The 18,618-nt window shown below is 37.9% G+C and overlaps 4 protein-coding genes across 7 annotated transcripts; 1 reads left to right on the top strand and 3 right to left on the bottom strand.

The window, feature by feature from the left end:
* Positions 1–107: 107 nt before the first annotated feature.
* LOC116301483 (uncharacterized) lies at positions 108–3,283 on the bottom strand. Of its 3 annotated transcripts, none has more exons than XM_031710554.2 (3): positions 3,176–3,283; positions 2,318–2,646; positions 108–1,903 (listed from the first exon to the last, which is right to left on the bottom strand). In XM_031710554.2, the coding sequence occupies exons 2-3, from the start codon at positions 2,634–2,636 to the stop codon at positions 1,119–1,121; spliced, it is 1,104 nt and encodes a 367-aa protein (XP_031566414.2). In that variant the 5' UTR covers positions 2,637–2,646; positions 3,176–3,283; the 3' UTR covers positions 108–1,118. The 3 variants fall into 3 exon arrangements, with proteins under 3 accessions (XP_031566414.2, XP_088894811.1, XP_088894810.1); XM_089038685.1 differs by having other exon boundaries at positions 2,318–2,642; positions 3,176–3,280; XM_089038684.1 differs by having other exon boundaries at positions 2,318–2,642; positions 3,172–3,280.
* A 1,970-nt stretch (positions 3,284–5,253) lies between these two features.
* On the bottom strand, positions 5,254–8,973 carry LOC116301482 (kelch repeat and BTB domain-containing protein 2-like). Its single transcript, XM_089038686.1, has 3 exons — positions 8,858–8,973; positions 8,099–8,410; positions 5,254–6,035 (listed from the first exon to the last, which is right to left on the bottom strand). Exons 2-3 carry the CDS (start codon positions 8,388–8,390, stop codon positions 5,287–5,289), a joined length of 1,041 nt encoding a protein of 346 aa, XP_088894812.1. The 5' UTR covers positions 8,391–8,410; positions 8,858–8,973; the 3' UTR covers positions 5,254–5,286.
* A 1,100-nt stretch (positions 8,974–10,073) lies between these two features.
* LOC116301496 (kelch repeat and BTB domain-containing protein 8-like) lies at positions 10,074–11,377 on the top strand. The gene is made up of 2 exons (XM_089039295.1): positions 10,074–10,582; positions 10,681–11,377. Exons 1-2 carry the CDS (start codon positions 10,288–10,290, stop codon positions 11,010–11,012), a joined length of 627 nt encoding a protein of 208 aa, XP_088895421.1. The 5' UTR covers positions 10,074–10,287; the 3' UTR covers positions 11,013–11,377.
* An 839-nt stretch (positions 11,378–12,216) lies between these two features.
* On the bottom strand, positions 12,217–17,196 carry LOC148906119 (kelch-like protein 2). Of its 2 annotated transcripts, XM_089039293.1 has the most exons (4): positions 17,125–17,196; positions 15,088–15,186; positions 14,082–14,410; positions 12,217–13,641 (listed from the first exon to the last, which is right to left on the bottom strand). In XM_089039293.1, the coding sequence occupies exons 3-4, from the start codon at positions 14,377–14,379 to the stop codon at positions 13,028–13,030; spliced, it is 912 nt and encodes a 303-aa protein (XP_088895419.1). In that variant the 5' UTR covers positions 14,380–14,410; positions 15,088–15,186; positions 17,125–17,196; the 3' UTR covers positions 12,217–13,027. The 2 variants fall into 2 exon arrangements, with proteins under 2 accessions (XP_088895419.1, XP_088895420.1); XM_089039294.1 differs by lacking the exon at positions 15,088–15,186.
* Positions 17,197–18,618: the final 1,422 nt, after the last annotated feature.

Here is an 18,618-nt window from a genome sequence, read left to right on the forward strand (position 1 = left end):
ATGTCTGTGTGTCTGTCCGTCGGTTTTTGTCAGCCAAGCATTAATCACATTGAAAAATTAAAATTGTATTGTATTGTATTGTATTGTATTGAAAAAACAGAAACCGCTTGTTTGAGTAAATTTTAATGGTTTAACTAGGTTTTTCTACAATAAAACTCTTGTATTCATAAAAAAACTGAAGAAAACAGGACCGAAGAATTGTTCTGGTTTAATACTAAACACTTGCATGTATTTGTTCACATATGCTCAATTCTAATTCAAGTTTTATGTTTTACCTGTCGAGAGCAAAATCGCAAAGTCATAATGGCTTTATATCAGTCCTATTGATGATTATAAGGTGGCTCTAACAGAACACAAAAAATGAAGTAATCCAACTAGAGTTTGAAGAGCTAACTAATGACCCGAACAAGCATTGCAATGGTTGTGCGCAATGCTGCATGCAACATCGTTGATGCAAATGGGAAAAGTTGTTACATGTGACATTCTTTGAAATAAAATCTTATGCAATGACTGTGGCCAGAAATGTTGACCACGTGTCTAAAGCCATTGATTACGATTAATTTAGTATTGCTTACATTATTTACGAATAAGAAGATATAACTAGCTAAAAACTAGTGTGAGCTGCGTCGGTGTTTCTAATGAAACAGTAATGATGAAAAGGTTAAGAAACGGCAACAATGATTGTCGCAAGACCAAAGAAATGCGGCTTATTCACCTATTGGGCACTCTTAGTCCCAACGGGATTAATGAACGCTTTATTTTCAACTAACCTTTTCTTTTGTGTTTTGATTGTTTGTTTTTGTTTCCTTGCCTACCTTGCTCTCATTGGTTTCTTTTGTCTTATTCTATCATATATACACTCCTTTCTACCACTTCTTTCTCTTTTACTCCGACGAAGGACTAGCGTCCGAAACGTCAGTAAGTTTTTTCATCTTTTCACGGTGTATAATTTACCTTTTCATTATTTACGAATATGTTTTTTACTGGTTCCTCTAGAGACTTAATCCGGTAATCAGTTGTTCCTAGAGTGACTATCGCACTGTCGGTCAGCCATTGCAACACGCTATAAAACTAGTATAGAGATTTTGTACAACATTACTGGCAAAGGCTTGATGTTATCAGCTAATAGAATGCGACTTTTGCGTGTACCGCTGACTAAAACACGTAGGTGGGTAATCGCTTTTCTGTTCTTTTGGTTTATCAACCATAATCTTCTTCGCTTCTCTTGCAGCTACTTTGTTATTTTGTTGTAAATCATATAACTCATCTACTGGTTCTTTTAGGATACTGTAACTCGCATTTTTATCCCAATCTGTCGCTAGGTTGACTCTTTTTATGCAATAACTACATGAAAACTCGAAGAACTTGGTATTATAATCCTTAAGATTAAGAGAACTACTTCCTCCTGCCAACTTTTCTTCAGCTAACGATGTTTTTAATTTAGTTTGTAGTTCTCTGTGTTTTTGTATATGTTTCTCCTTGCTTGGTGTATGTTGCGGTACATTGGAATATCTATAACTAGAAGTTGCAATCTGTTGAGTGCCGCAGTAAAAACTCTCATAGACGTTTTTATAAACCTTCTGCACCAGACCAGAGCAAGTCTTCACATACTCTCGCAGGGTTCTCTCCAGTTCTTTGATGACCCTCATGCAGATATCAATCTTCAATTCAGGTTCAAAACCATTAAAGTGCTCTGAACCTTCCAGATCAGCAGACGAATTGTATTGGACTTCTTCATAACACTCATCCGTGACGTCATCGAGGCCAAACTTTTCAGCAAGTTTGAAGAACTCAAGGCAATTTGATACTTCAATTTTATTGACCAGGAACTCGCTGCACGACCACTTTACTCGATCCATCTGGTATTCGTCGGCGAGTTGAAGGAGAAACTGGTAGTTTTCCTCTGATGAAACAATCAGATACAGTATCGTAGTTAAGTTAGATATTTGGGGAATGTTTGCGTAATATGTAAGGGGAGGGGAGGGGGGCAGCACACGTTTTGGTAATAGGCCCTTTGCAGTTAACGGTCACGTGTCTGTACTGGTGAGCCAAATCTTTTATTTTATTTGAAATTGGTGATTCATTTTAGCTACTTGTAAAGAACTGAATGAAAACATGTGTAACCAGTGTGTCACGAAATGCAGTTTTATTACGACCTCTCAAAACAGGTTGTAGAAAGTGTGTTTGCTCACCAGTATATTTCACCCATGGGAATCAAAATGTTCATTCATTTGCTCTCAGTGTATTAATCAGCACGTGATTACTGAGCTGCAAAGGGCCTATTCTACCTTTGCAAACTAGCTAATACATTCTTCACCTGTAACTGTCGCCTTTGTCCCGGATGAGTAGATATGTTTCAACAACACTTCCATTTCGTCAGAATGTTTCCCTGGTAACGGGATCTCTTTGGCGTTACTCTCCATAAACTGGGACGTAAACATTGTACGGAATACCGGGGACCACATTGATAAGATGCATTTGTGTACATGGAACTTGGTGTCCTCCACAACAAGTACCACATCACTAAAGTGCCAAGGGGACGAAAAATCCAAAGATGATTCTTCATTAAGCACTACATTCTCAATCATCAAGGTTTCAGAGGTAGACTCTTGATCAGCACTCGTGCTAGCTTCCATTTCGCACTATCTAACGGATAGATAAATAAAACTGTTAAGGGACCGTTAATAATTTATTGAGGAAGGGAATACGAATAAGATGTTTGTTTTTAGAAGTTTTTAATATGAAACTGATGACAAGAATGGGAATAGGCAAGGAAATGCCAAGTGCGATGTATCTTTAGAGCCACCGTAATCTGAAACCGGAAGTGCGAGACTTGCAAATTCCAAGAACTGAAACTATTAAAAAAAACAACTAAGAAACCTTCGTTATATATGATGTGATTTTCCTCGTTATTCGAGTAAGATCTGGTTCGATTGCACTTATAAATAGGTTTATCAAGAGTTTTATGCATATTCAACTGTGTTGGGATATAGAATTGATAACGATTTTAAGCTTTAGATCACAAGAATCATTTACCAGAATTTTCGACCAACGCCGCTTTGGTCGTCCTCCAGTATCTGATGTATCGATACCTATAAATATCGATTTCTTACCGACAAGACGTCTTCTGGTTTATAGTATGAATAAGTGAATTAATAAAACTAGAAATACTTACGTTCCTATAGAAAGATCAGTGATTTTTGAGCTTCTTTTCTGGCAGAACAACGAGCATCAAATCAACACTCTTCGCTATCGTGAAGTAAGCCTCAGTCTTCTTTCGCGGACTTAATTAACACAGGAATCCCGCCCAAAATACAACAGTAGACAGTTAAACAAACAAAGGAACGAACAGAAAATAACACTGAGTCCCTTGACACGATGGGAGCTGTTTTCGAGATCTAAACAGCCTGTCTGAAGCATCTTAACAAAGCACAGATGTGTTATAATAGAATAAAATCAGTCAATATTAGACTAAAATTTTGCAGAGAAAATTGATGTCAGTAACTCTTGGGTAACTAGAGTGCTGATGTGTGTCGTTAACCAATCTGACGGTTTGAAGAGAAAGACTCGCTGTCTCTCAAGAAAACCACCCTCCAGTTATTAAACAGTGTTGTGTTACGTGACCTGCAAGTCTGGGGTCAACCGTCAACCGTAACGCATTCTTCGCATTTCTAAATTGCATTCCTGGTCAGTCATCTCTTGCAACCTCACGGATGACTATATTTTCTATACTTGTTCGAATTCTCCAGTGAATGTAGACTTTCTTTTAGTTTAACAGTGACCTACTCACTAGTATGGCATGCGTTACCTTACATATCCAGTGTCTGTCTGTCTGTGTCAGTCAAACGACCAATCAAATATCGAAAGTGCTTTATAATCTAAATTTTAATTTTAAACTAATATATTCCTTGAAGATATAACTAGCTAAAAACTAGAGTGAGCTGCGTCGGTGTTTCTAATGAAACAGTAATGATAAAAGGGTAAATTTTACACAGTGAAAAGATGAAAAAACTTACTGACGTTTCGGACGCTAGTCCTTCGTAGCCCAGGGGGGTACTACCACCCCAACTTGGGTAGGGGTGTGCCGCCAGGACCTCAAAACCCTGACCCTATCCCAGACCTAAAATTTTGATTTTACATACCCTACCCCAGACTAAAACTAAGAATTGTACACCCTATCCCAGACTAAAAGACGGAAAAGACGGTTTTTCAATAGATTGCAAACAATATTTACTAACGTTTTTTATTGTTTTTGTGCTGGCAGAAAGCGTAGCCTATTCGCCAGACAAAAATGACCAAATCGTTAACCCTATCCCAGACTAATCTGATACCCTATCCCAGACAAAATGTCAAAAAATGATACCCTACCCCAGACCCAAAAGCCGTAAAACCATACCCTATAGGGCGGCACATACCCGTATAGCAAATATAGGGGAGTACCCCCCCCCCCCCCCGGGCTTCGTAGGAGTACTCCGGAGTACTTACTCCTACGAAGGACTAGCGTCCGAAACGTCAGTACGTTTTTTCATCTTTTCACGGTTTAAAATTTACCCTTTTTTAATGGTCATAACTATATATCTAGTTGTAATACAACAGCATTGTACATTCATAAGACTGATCAACGAAACAGAACTAAATAAATATGTGTTCTTCACAACACAGTTCATATTGCAGCATATCCATTTGTTCTCATGCAAAGGCCATGGTCTCGTCACCGTATCAGGCTTCTTGTTGTTCTATCAGTCGATAGTATGAAGTGATTACGATGAGCTTGACCACTTCTAATGCCGCTATCTACGATTTAACTGGGTGAGTGGTTTGATTTCTTATCGCCTCATGGCTGACGGACTTACGCAAAAAGAAGCTAAGACCTAAAAAAATTACAAACTTAGATATCCAAGTAAGATTTGAAAAACCGTATCGGGCCCGTTGCAACTCTGGTAGTTGTGCATGCGCACAAGGACCGTGGAGCACCCTAAAAAGTGGAGGGGCTATATAAGAGACTAGTATGGTACTGATAGGGCTATAATTAATAAATACTAAGAGACTAGTAGTAGTGGTAGTGCTATAGCATTACCAGCCCCTCCGCCTCCGCGGTCCCTGACGCAACGCCGCATGCAACGTCTTTAACTCAATTGCATAAATCGTTGCTCGCTACAAGTTTCACGACCTACAATGTTGTTGGCAATAGCGTGAAGTTACCAGCGACGTTTCCGATATATGAGTAGCTTTCCTGAAAACAAAACTACTGTGTGACGTTCTTCGAAAAATCATTTATTTGTTTGTTTACAATTTTCCAAAGGTAAAACCGCGCTGAAAGCCGAATGGATTAGAAAAGTTTTCCTTCCATTTATCAGCCATCTTTACTATTTTGTTATTTTGTTGTAACGCATATAATTTGTTTAACGGTGCCTTTAGGATACTATACTTATTGCTGTTATTCCAGGGTATTGCCTGAACTTGCTTCAGACATAAACTACATGAAAACTCAAAGTATTTGGTATTATAATCCTTTGGATTAAGAGAACTGTATCCATCACTTATTTTAGCCTTAGCTAATTCTGTTTGAAATTGATTTTGGAGTCCATCATGTACTTTTATATGCTCGCTGGGGTCTTTGTACTGCTGTGTATTGCTGTACGATGGTGACTTTGTATTGCTGTTGCTAAATAGTGGGGTATAAAAGCTCTCATAGACGTTTTTATACACTTTCTGCACCAGACCAGAGCAAGTCTTCACATACTCTCGCAGGGTTTTCTCCAGTTCTTTGATAACCCTCATGCAGATATCGACTTTAACTTCAGGTTCAAAACCAACAAAGTGCTCTGAACCTTCCAGATCAGCAGACGAGTTGTAACGAACTTCCTGGTAACACTTTTCTGTTACGTCATCAAGGCCAAACTGTTCAGCAAGTTTGAAGAATTCAAGGCAATTTGATACTTCAATTTTATTTACCAGGAACTCGCTGCATAACCTCTTTACTCGATCCATCTGGTATTCGTCGGCGAGTTGAAGGAGAAACTGGTAGTTTTCATCTAATGGGGGAAAAAAACTATCTAGGTTAAGAAATATGTCATCAAAGTGGCTAACCAGTCCCATATGCTCCACCTAGAAACCATTTTTATTATTATTACTATTATTATCATTATTATTGTTATCATAATTATTCGAATCTTTTACAATTGACCATGCTATGACCTGTAAGAGAGGTAGCTTTATCATTCAGCGCCATAACGAGTTACGTGACCTTGAAGCTGAGCTGCTAAGTATGGTGTGTAGTGATGTTCAAGTTGAACCGGTCCTCCAAGACATCTCAGGAGAAGAACTTAGCAGAGGATCAAATAAAGCACAAGACGCAAGACTCAATATACATAAGCGTTCGGCCAACGTCCGGTCTTCTTTGACGTGAGGGTATGTCACCCCAATGCCAAATCGTACCGTGAACTAGAACCACAACAGATATATCGACTACATGAAAACGAGAAAAAGCGCCAATACTCAAGGAGAGTTATAGACATCGAGCATGGCTCATTTACACAATTGGTATTTACGACTACAGGGAGGATGGGTAACGAGTGCCACGCATATCATAGTCATTTGGCCGACAAGATATCACACAAAAAGGAGAACAATACGCAAAAACAATCTCTTGGATTCGTGCCAGCACATCATTTGCTCTTCTGCGTTCTGCCCTTTTATATTTGAGAGGTTCAAGAACAAAAAGGCGAACACCTTATGATGTACATAACTGTGATATTGACATTGACACTGTCCAAGGAGCCATTAAGTCTTCTACTTAGATTAACTTTTAAATATATTAATTTAAAAAAAAAATTAATTGTTTTTTATATTTTACAAATATGTTTTTATCAATGAATAAGTAATTTGTACATATATTATTATTATAATTATACAGCTTCTCATTAATCCCATATAGGTAACTGTCTAATTATTTTCTTAATTGGACAGGTCATGTTGATATGAGATTAATTAGGCAGCTATATAATTAATAGGTAATGGGATTTCATGCTCCCCAATCAAGAAATAATTAGACTTGAAAACTTCCTCTGACTGCCAAAATTGGACTTGGCCTATGGCCTCATCCAATTTTGTCAGTCCTCAGAATTTTCCTTGTCCAATTATTTCTTAATTGGACAGTATGGAGTCCTATTACATATACTTATCATCATTATTATTATTATTATTATTATTATTATTATTATTATTATTATTATTATGCTACGACTAGTAATAGGATCTCAAATAAGACCAAAATATCCTCTCTTTTCATTTGATTTTCTCTCTCTGCCCAAAAGGCCAATGGTTTTAGTATAATTTCGTTTTTCATTAAATAAAATATAAAAAATATAGAATGATTCAGCTTTACTTTGCCTGTGGAAGAATAGTCAACCTAATAGACCCTTTTCGAGTTCCAAATTACTGCTGTGCTTCTTGATTACAGACTCATTTACTCAGGCTTAGCCTCGAATCAGAGTTTAAATATTCACAATTACCAACAGTAAAGTAAAGAATGCATAACTGCAACAATACAAACACTTTGAAACTTGATGGACCTTGACTGAAATACGTGAATATTTTTCACAAAATCGAGGCTAAGCCTGAGTAAATGAGTCTGTAATCCAGAAACACAGCAGTAATTTGGAACTTGAAAAGGGTCTATGCACAGTAAAACCGACACTAATTCCATTTTTTTCTTTTGTGTAGTAACTAATTATACACTGACTTCGCTTCATGGGCCAAATAAAATCGCTCTAATATATCTCTATATTGTCAACAAAATTAGTCAACAAAAAAATAGTCCCTTCAGCTCTTGCATAATAGTGAGTAGCCCTTCCCAGCCAGCCCCATTCTTGGTGCAACCACGTGACAATGAAACAGCCGCCATGTTGATTGATCTTACAACAGAAGCTACAGCAGAATGCTTTGTAAGTTAACCAACATGTTGGCTATGACGTAACATGCTCCCTAAGAACAGAAACACACTACCATAACACAGATGAGTTTATCACGGAGCCATCCAGGACTAACGAACATTTTAAGTTGGGCAGCATGTTATATTAAGCAGTAAAAAATTCACCTGTTATTTTTGGTTTTGACCAACTTGAGTAAATCACGTGAAGTAACTCCTTCACTTCCTCAGCACGTTTCCCTGGCAACGGGATTTCTTTGGCATTACTCTCCATGAACTGGGACGTAAACATGGCTTCGAACACCGGGGACCACATTGATAGGGTGCTCTTGTGTACGTGGAATTTGGTGTCCTCCATGATAAGTACCACATCACTAAAGTGCCAAGGTGAAGAAAAATCCAATGATTCTTTCAAAAGCCCTGCATCCTCAGTCGTCGAGGCTTTACGAGAGTTAAACATGTGATCAGCACTCGTGCTACCTGAGATATATAAAGAAAACTGCTAAAAGCCAGTACTACCAGTCGATGGCTCCAAAATAACATTCACGAGAACTGAAGAGAATAGCCTGAAACTTAGGGGAGTTTTTGAGATCGTAAACTGAAACCGGAAGTGGGAGACTTTTGGAGACTTGCAAATTCGAAGAAATTTTGAATTCCAATAAACTCCAAGTTAAAACCAACCAAGAATCGAACCTTCGTTATTTTGCGACTTGGAAGGAATTTCCTCGTTATTCGAGTGAGATCTGGTTCGATTGCCGACGGACATATAGGTTTATAGGTCTTGAAACTAATATCGTTTGGATCTACTCTTACAAACAAAACAAGCATCAACGAAGTAACATCATAAGAGACTCCGAATATCGATTTCTTACCGACAAGACGTCTTATAGTATGAATAAGTGAATTGATAAAACTAGAAATACTTACGTTCCTATAGAAAGATCAGTGATTTTCAAGCTCCTTCCTGGCAAAAAAACGAGCAACAAATCAACACTGTTCTTCGCCTCTCACTGACCAAGTAGGTTTATTATTGTGAAGGCAGGATTTCGGTTTCAGTCTTCTTTCGACCTGTTTTCCACAGGAATCCCGCCTAAAGACTGAGACTTTCTCGCTAGCAAACAAGAATAAATAATAATAATAATATTTATTTATTATATAACGAACGACGTTCCTTGATAGTTTTTGTATGTTTTGATGTTTTGCTGATTTTGAAGCCAGTTTGGTGCGTATTTACGGAGTTATCGTTTTTTTTCGTTCTCCTACTAAAGATACAACAAGCTATCAAGAAAAGTCGTTTTTATTCTAGCTTAAAACTACTAATTTTACGCGCTGCGAAATATTACCGTTAATATTCGAATGCTACAACACCACAGAACAAGAGATTGGGCTGTCTGTGCATAGTTTTAAAATGTATTTTTTGATTTTGTTTGCGAGTTAAATTTAGTTACTTCCGGTCAATGACGTATTTCCGTCCCTGGTGTGCAAAGCAAACGAACCGGCAACGATCATTCATCAACAGCGAGGTCAACCGACAGACGGGACGTTACATTCTAAAATCCTTCATCTCCAAAGTTAAATGTATAATAGCTTTATTTTCATAGTATAGCTAGTGCAAGTTTATAACCATCAGATCAGTAGAGTTATAAAGCACTTGCGGTCATAGACACTGGTAGAAACTGTGAACTTGATCGTGGTCAAGGACGGTTAGGCACGCGCCTCGCGAGTTGATTAAACTGTACGTATCCATCTTTTACTTATTATCTAAGTAAAATCCTAAAATCATAAAAAGTACCGGCCATCGAGAACTTTTTCATTTGGTTTTGAAGGACACAACTAGTTTTAGGGGTGGACGTTAAACGCTGGTGCTTGTTGAGATGTTGATTTGAATCGAATAGTTCCCGCGCGAGGGAGAGTGAGTCCGTTTTGTCGCAGTTGCTGACGTAATTTTAGGCGCAGTATTTGTACGACACTGCAGACGATTTCCTGTAGTGAACGAACGACATCTTTCGCCGTACTTTTGAATAGAAATCATATAAAGAAGAGCAAAAAGAGTTTTCAAATAATAACTTCCCCTACCGACCTTACAAGGGACCATTTTGGTGAAGTTTTTAAATTTGGAATTTGAGCCGCAAACTACTGTGGGAATCCTGGTTGATAGTGTTATGTATGTGAAAGATCGGGAGTAGCACCCCGCTTGAAAACATATTTCTACATCTTTCTACACGCGACGACCAGTGGAATATAGGAAAACAAACGCACGCGTTTGCTATTGGATTTTGGTGCATTTGATTTCTCTCATTATATCTTTTTCAGAGTATTGCCTTGCGATATATATACCAAATATTGACTATACCAATATGGACACGACCAGAAATGATGCGGTAGGTGTTGAGACGATTATTGACGAAAATACACCTCACAAGTTTTCGTCCCCTTGGCACTTTAGTGATGTGGTACTTGATGTTGAGGGCACCAAATTCCACGTACACAGGAGCACCCTGTCAATGTGGTCTCCGGTGTTCCAGACCATGTTTACGTCTCAGTTCTTAGAGCGTACTGCCAATGAGATCCCGTTGCCAGGAAAACGTGCTAATGAAGTGGAACAATTGCTCAAGGTCATTTATTCTGATGATGCAAAACAAGAAGTCAAAAGTAAATGAAATCTTATTAAGCTTTAGAGGGGGGTAGGCACAATTGCCTATCCCCCATTTTTTGATGGATTCTATACTAACTTTTCAATTATTTCGCAGAAACAAACTACGAGTTTCTGTTAGAACTTGCCAGAGAATACCAAATGGATAAAGTCTTGCAACACTGTGGCCAGTATATGAAGCAGGGCATCAATAAAAGAAACTGTCTTCATCGCTACAAAATTGCTGAACGTTTTGGATTTGAAGATGTCATGGAAAAATGCAATGAAGAAGCTCGCTTTAAACCCTCATATGAACTTGAAGGGAGTGCTGACTTTAATGATCTGGGATTTGAATCCAAGTTCAAGCTCTGCATGGCAAGGATAAAAGAACTAGAAAAAGCGTTGACAAAGTATGTTTATACCTGTTCCGATCTGGTCAGTGATGCATGAATATTATTCGAAATTAAATGAGTCTTTTGCCGCCAGCGAAGTGCCAAAAGATCGTTTCAAGTGTGTTAATAGAGTATCACATCAGTATCATTCACTCCGAAAATGAAAACGGAGGTCGAAAAAAAATTGATTTTTCTTGCAAATATTGCAGAAAGAGAATGGTCAATAGATATTTAGATGACCTGGCTCCAATAAATGCCTTAGGTTTCAATGATCTCTTCATTGACTTGTATGATTTAGAATATGATGATCAAATAGAAAAACTCTATCCTTCCGGATCCTGAACCCAAACATTAAATTCAAAATACAAACACAGTAGTTTTATCCGTCCATATTGCCTTAATAAAGCCATGCAGTCGTTACTACACTGACATCTCTTGAGATTCACGACAAGAATAGACCATTTTCGGATTAATAAAATACCGCTGTGTCCTTGACTGCAGATTCATTTTCGCAGGGTTCAATAGTTCACGTGTTCCAGGGAGGAATAGACTTTCGCAAAGTCCGCCGCCCGCTTTGTTTTTTTTTTTTACTGGATTTCGTAGTTGTGCATTCTTTACTTTACCGTTATTATTATATTTAGATACTGATACGAGGCTGGAACCCTCGTAAATAAATCTGTTGTCAGGGAACACAGCGGTATTTTACCAATTCGAAAAAAGGTCCGGTATATTGTGCTGGAGTACACAAAATGCATGTGCAGAAGAGCACCATATCAATGTGGTACCCTTTATGCCATCTAGATTATTTTCTGAGATTTTGAAAAATACTGCAAAAAATTGAGCATCATTTGTTACTTGTTACCTGGGAAACAGGAAAAAGGAACCAATAAAATCGGAGCTCTACTGTGGAACACAGCCGAGGAAATAAAATACACTAAATGCCTCAGATCCCGCGGAAAATTCCCCTTCAGATATGGCAAAAAAGGCCAGCGTCTTAACAAATATGGCGTTGTGTCATCATATTGTAAACAACAACACTAACAATAAAATAAGCAAACACGCAATAATGCCTTCGTTGATCCTTGGGGAGAGCTGTTAAATTTAAATCCAGCACATCAGCTATTAATTGAGCAACTTTCAAGAACCCATCACTTGCATGCACTTTGAGGTCATCCTGTCAGGGGAAGGGGATGGGAGGATGTCATAATTGTCATGGTGACCAGTGAATCAAAAACAAAAACAAAACAAAACAGTACAACATGGCCGAATCCCACCATCGGGCTATATGTGGACTTTTATTTATATATAACCAAGATAATGACATAACATCTATAATTAGCCTTTCAAGCAAAAACGCAATGGCTAAGATTAGCTGTTAGCCTGCGTGTGTTGGCACAAGAATGAATCAATAACTGTAGTGCTTCAACTTTATTGGTACGTTTCGTGTTTCCGTGGTAAAGGATCTCTACGAAATCTAAGACTTTAGAATACAGGGGACTTCATTGATAGGGTGCTCTTTTGCGCATGCGTTTAGTACTCCTAACGACACTGTGGACCGTAGGGGAATAATACGAGACTGAAACGGCTGTGAGGGAGACTAGATGTGTGCTGGAACAGTAACGGAACTGTATTGGAACGTCAAGTAACATGTGAACTACTACTGCACTGTATGGCTTTGTTACAGTTAGTAATCTGAATATAATAAGACCATCATGGTTTCATTCATGCATTTTGAGCTTACTTATAAGCTCATAATAATAAATATAAGTTCAGTAAAACTTAAAGTCAGCGAAGATTCAAATTTACGGTACTTTTCGTAATGCCGTAAAAAGCTGCGTATTGCATTGCCATCAACTTTAAGTTATGATTAAAGCATCATCATTGTAAAGCCATGCTTTACCGCACATTTTGGCGTCATAAGAGCTAGACTGTAAGATGTGTAACGGTTTGTAAATTTGCCCCATATATCTTTAAATCTTAAACATGCCTTCTCGTGAATGGAGAATGTCTAAGGAACATTTAGTAAAGATACTCAGTTAAGCTTATTTAAATCTGAATTGTGGCCCTGTGGCTCTAGGAACGCTTCATATTTTCTGCAATTCTTCCTACCTTATCATCATGTTCTAAGTCATACAGCTTGATGAAGAGATCATCGAAATGTATGACACTCACTGCGTCAATGTCGCTTTGACAACGCTCGATTCTCTTTCTGCAAAACATGCAAGAGGAATCAAAATCCTTCTTAACATGATGCACGCCTCCGCCAAACGAATTAAATGAGGAATCTGATGAATGTGATGACTGATTGTCACAGAAGTTCGTAATGTCGCTTCGCACCTTGACTGATAATTCCTCATAATAACCGCTGACCAGCTCGGAACAGATTTCAACATAGTTCCCTAATACTTTCTCAAGTTCTTTCATTCTTGCCATGCAGAGTTTGAACTTGGATTTAAACCCCAGTCCAAGAAAGTCGGCACTCTTCTCCAGATCAGTTGAGGATTTAAATCGAGCTTCTTCATTACATTTTTCCATGACATCTTCAAGCCCAAAACTGTCAGCAGTGTTGTAGCGATGAAGACAGTTTCGGTCATTGATGCACTGCTTCATATACTGGCCACAGTAGTACTTGACTTTATCCACTTGATATTCTCTGGCAAGTTCTAACAGAAACTTGTAGTTTGTTTCTGAGTAATTTAAAAGACGTATAAAATCCATTAAATAAGGACGACAGCAGTTTTCATTTATGTTTACTACTCTTCCCATTAAACCGAGGCAGGTGTAAATTTTTTATGGCCTTGGTAGCATCTGTTATGTTAACCGCAACTGCATTTCAAATCGTCCACGTGATTTCAATGTTGTACCACGTGGACAAGGTTTCTACACCACGTGATAAAAATTTGACTGCATTTCAATCCCGTGGTGCAAAAAACTGTCCATGTGGTACGATATGTCAATCACGTGGTCGATTTGAAATGCGGTTAACATATTACCAAGGCCATAAATAATTTACAACTGTCTCGGTCTACTGGGAAGAGTAGTATCGTAGGGGATGAGATCGGTAATTTTGCCTACCCCCTTCTGAGGTCCTCTAATGCCCTAACTAAATGAGACCCTCTCAATATACCTGTGACTTTTTGTTTTGTATCATCAAAATAAATCACTTTAAGGAATTGCTCGACTTCATCAGCACGTTTTCCTGGTAACGGGATCTCTTTGGCAGTACGCTCTTTGAACTGGGACGTAAACATGGCTTCGAACACTGGGGACCATATTGATAGGGTGCTTTTGTGTACATGAAATTTGGTGTCCTCCACAACAAGTACCACATCACTAAAGTGCCAAGGGGACGAAAACTCACGAGGGGTTTTCTCGCTGATCGTCTCCACATCTTCCACATCGATATCATTTATGGTCGTCTCCATTTTGAAATCAGTTCTAGATAGGATGCCAATGCTATGATGAAGAAACAATAAAAGAAATCACACAAAGATCTAAAGGGAAATGATGTAAATATTTTCTAGGTGCCAGATGACCGAGCCAAACTGCACTTATGACAAAATAGTGTGAGTGCGCAGTACGTATTCTAAGCCTGTGAATTCGAACGGAGTTGTACCAAAAATTAAATAAAGACTTCTGGCGTAGATACTTCTGAAGTGCGTGAAATTGATTGATTTGTACGTTATTGAAGTGGATTATTGCACTGAATGTATAGCTAGACAGTATCATCTTTACTATTATAGTAAATTAGGTGATTAGAGCCAATTTTTTTGTCAGACATCGACTAAACAAAAGAGAATTATACACAGTTTAAGAAACGGAACCCCCTTTGAAAAATCCTGGATCCGCCACTGCACGTCTTTTCGCTTTTAGACCCGGAAGATAAAAGTTTAAAATCAACAAACGGGGGGACGATAAAAAAGTAATCCAGTACTTTCTGACATATCGGTCGGTCTACTGTACCATGACTTTGATCAGCCCTTAAGTTCAATAAAAGTTGAAAGTTTTTAGGTCTGGTTAGAGATCGACCAAATAACTTTAGAAAGTCGGCTGTGTACTAACTACTACGTAAATATTTCTTTGGGTTATCAATCAAAAACAAATCGATACAAAGGCTTCAAAATAAAACCTACCCAACTGATGAGAACAAGGAGCATAGAATGAGCTTTGGGTTTTCGTATTATATCGGCCTACAGCGAAGCTTCATAATGAGTCGTAAAAGTTGAGCAAAACTGTATAAAGTATAAATAAGAATTTAATTTCTTGGTATTATTTAAGTCGTTTACAAACATCCTCGTTCACATGCTATGTTTGGCCGGAAGTAGGAGCATTAAATATTTATCTCAGTTTTCTTCAATTTCATTTATTTTTATAACTTCAATCCTTTTGGAGAGCTATTAAATTTAAATCCAGCACATCAGCTACTAATTGCGCAACTTTCAAGAACCCAGCAGCCAGCAGTTGCACTTTTATGTTATCCTGTCAGGGGGAGGGGATGGGAGGATGTTATTGTTACCAGTGAATTATTGATTTTGTGGGGGAAAAAAGCATGACTTACCGAATGCCACGCTAGGACTATATATCTCCTTACTATAGTTATATATAGTCAAAATGATGACATAACATTTATATATAAATTTTCAAGCGCTAATGTTATGTCTCCGATCATGAATTAGCCATGCGTTGCTTGCAGGTCTGTGGTCTCTCCCTCAAAAACAACAAGAAACCGCCATGCTACGCAGGCTCATCAGCAGTAACTTCTGCAGTATCAGACAAGAATAAATCACGAACAGTTGTACGTAATTCAACTTTATTGGTGCTTTCGTGTGTCCATGGTAACGATAATCTCTTTAAAATCCCAGGATAAAGAATACAAGAGTATACATTGATAGGGTGCTCTTGCCGGTGCACACGTATCATTGTGCGACCAACGACACTGGATGTGAACTGGATTGGAACATCAAGAGGTACAGGAACTACTACTGCATGGCTTAAATTTTACACTGAGTTAGTAACATGGTCATCATTTTTCGCGGGAAGCACGGGCGGTGTAGTGGTGTGAGCGCTTGCCTCTCATCAATGCGACCCGGGTTCGAGTCCCGACGAGCTCGGTGTTGTATGTGAGTTGAGTTGTTTGTTAGTTGAGTTGTTTGTTGGTTGTTTGTTGGACGAAGACCATTAGTCAAAAACTCGTGACTCAAGTACAGTACATAGCTTGGTCCGCATGGTTTCACACCTGTCTCGTGCGGAATGTTCAACAGCCTCGTTTGTACATGACGTTATAGCCGCCATCTTGGTTGAATTTAACAAAAGAGTTGTCATTGAATTCTTTTGTCATATCAACCAACATGGCCGCCATGACTTTTGTTATTTCATCCCCGTGGGAATGATTGAAAACCAGCAATTGCAAGTTTTTAATATAATTCTTTCTGGTTGACAGCACGTCAGAGTTTGACCACCATTTGATGCAGAAGTAAATGAGATTTAAACACTTTTATCATCTGATTGAATCCGCAATAGACAAAGATTTTGAAACATAACGCTCTGTCGTCCCGTGCCATAACTTTTTAAGTTTAGGTAAGAAAACGTTTAAATATTCAGGATCTCTTATGTTCAATACATTACCTAGAGATATTAAGGATATTTCATCTTTAAGTATTTTTAAGAGTCGCCTAAAAAAGTATTACTTAGCTTAAAAGTTTCGTTTTTTTTTAGACATATAACATATAGTTTTTTTTTCTAGGTACATGTTATTCTTAAATTTAAATTTTATATAAATATTAGTTAGGATTTTTTCAGATTTTATCATAGAATTAGTTTGTATATAGTGAAGTATATATTTTTATAGTTTGTAATTAGTTTATTGTTTTATATGCAGGGCCCCTATGGATATCAGCCTAGTTGCTGAAAGAGCTACCCTGTTGAAATAAAGTCTTTATTTATTTTATTTATTTATTTTTATTTATAACTTAGATCAGCCAAAAGATTGAATGTTTTAGGGTTCGATAAAATCTGAAGGTTTGTGGGTCTGGTTAGAGATCGACCAAGTGATTAGGATGATTCATTAATGAACTAACTACTATCAAAGAATATGTATTTGAATACTTTCCATTTTAATCATAAAAACTGATTATAAGAGAATCGATCCAAATACTTCAAAACCAACTTACCCAAAATGGAAACAAGGAATGTAGACGAAGCTTCAAGTTGAAACGGTTGATAACAAGCTTCCTGCGCGAATATAAATTAATTTCTTGGAACTCTTCAAGGCTGGTTGGCTTCGAGGTCAAATGCGTAACAAGCCTCGTTCACATGTTGTGTTTGGCCGGAAATAAAATTTTAAATTCTTACATTCTTTTATTTTTCTTAGATTTTATTTATTTATTTATAGATTTTTTTTTTACAATAAAATATATTTCTGTTCAATAAATCTAACCCTTGGATAATTCTATTTTTTCCATAGTTGGTGTTTCTACATCAGGACCATAATCGAAGTAATTACTTCTAACTGTTGACTTATTTTTCTTGTTTTCAAGAGTCTGATTTGAATCATTGATATTATCAGCTTCACTAGAATCTCTGCATATCGCATGCAGGATTATTTACATTTTCCCTTTAGATTTTGGTGTCATTTCTTTTATTGTTTCTTCTTCATGTAGCATTGGCATCCTATCTAGAACTGATTTCAAAATGGAGACGACCATAAATGATATCGATGTGGAAGATGTGGAGACGATCAGCGATAAAACCCCTCGTGAGTTTTCGTCCCCTTGGCACTTTAGTGATGTAGTACTTATTTTGGAGGACACCAAATTTCATGTACACAAATGCATCCTATCAATGTGGTCCCCGGTGTTCGAAGCCACGTTTATGTCCCAGTTCATGGAGAGTAATGCCAATCAGATAGCAGCAGTAAGGGGGACTCGCGGTCAATGTCAAAGATTTACGGGTTTTACAGGCGGTTTAAGGAAGGCGCCGGCAACGGGAATAAGCCGCGCGATAAGTCCTTACTGCTGCTGTGTTGGGAATCAAAGATAAGTGTTTATAAAAATGTACGATATATATACGATGCACGAATGTAAGAAGTTCGTTAACGACTTTTGCATAATTTGTCTAAGACCTAAAGTTATCGTACCTAAGCCAGAACCCTTTTGGTGTTGTGGTAAGAAAATGCAAATAGAAGACGACACGTCATCACAGTGTTACGAATGTGGTAAGAATATTCGTAATGCCGTACCAAATGCTACCAGAGAGCAGTATTACGCCAATGGAGGTCGTAAGAAGACTCCATACAAAAGAATAAAATACTTCAGAGACTGGATGAGTCATATCCAAGGTTATCGACCGGTATATTTAAACAACGAAGTAAAGAAGAAAATCATAGACCATTTAGAAGAACCAACGCCACAAAGCCTACGGAAAACGCTGAAAAAATTAAGACTAGGGAAATATTACAAAGACATCTCTTACATTTTGTCTGAAATTACCGGTAAGTCTATTCCTGAGGTTTCTGATATGACAAAAGCCGAGTGGATGTTTTGTCGGCTGGATAAGGATATTCCTTATTATCCTGACGTAATTTACGAAATATTTTACAAAATTGACCCCAACCACCCCCTGTTAGGATGGATTCCGAGGCGACAATAACATATTACGCGTAATAA

This window comes from Actinia tenebrosa, unplaced genomic scaffold, assembly GCF_029948245.1.
Source record: "Actinia tenebrosa isolate PJP-AT-01 unplaced genomic scaffold, QUT_ActTen_1.0 PGA_scaffold6__47_contigs__length_16458017, whole genome shotgun sequence".
NCBI lineage: Eukaryota > Metazoa > Cnidaria > Anthozoa > Actiniaria > Actiniidae > Actinia > Actinia tenebrosa.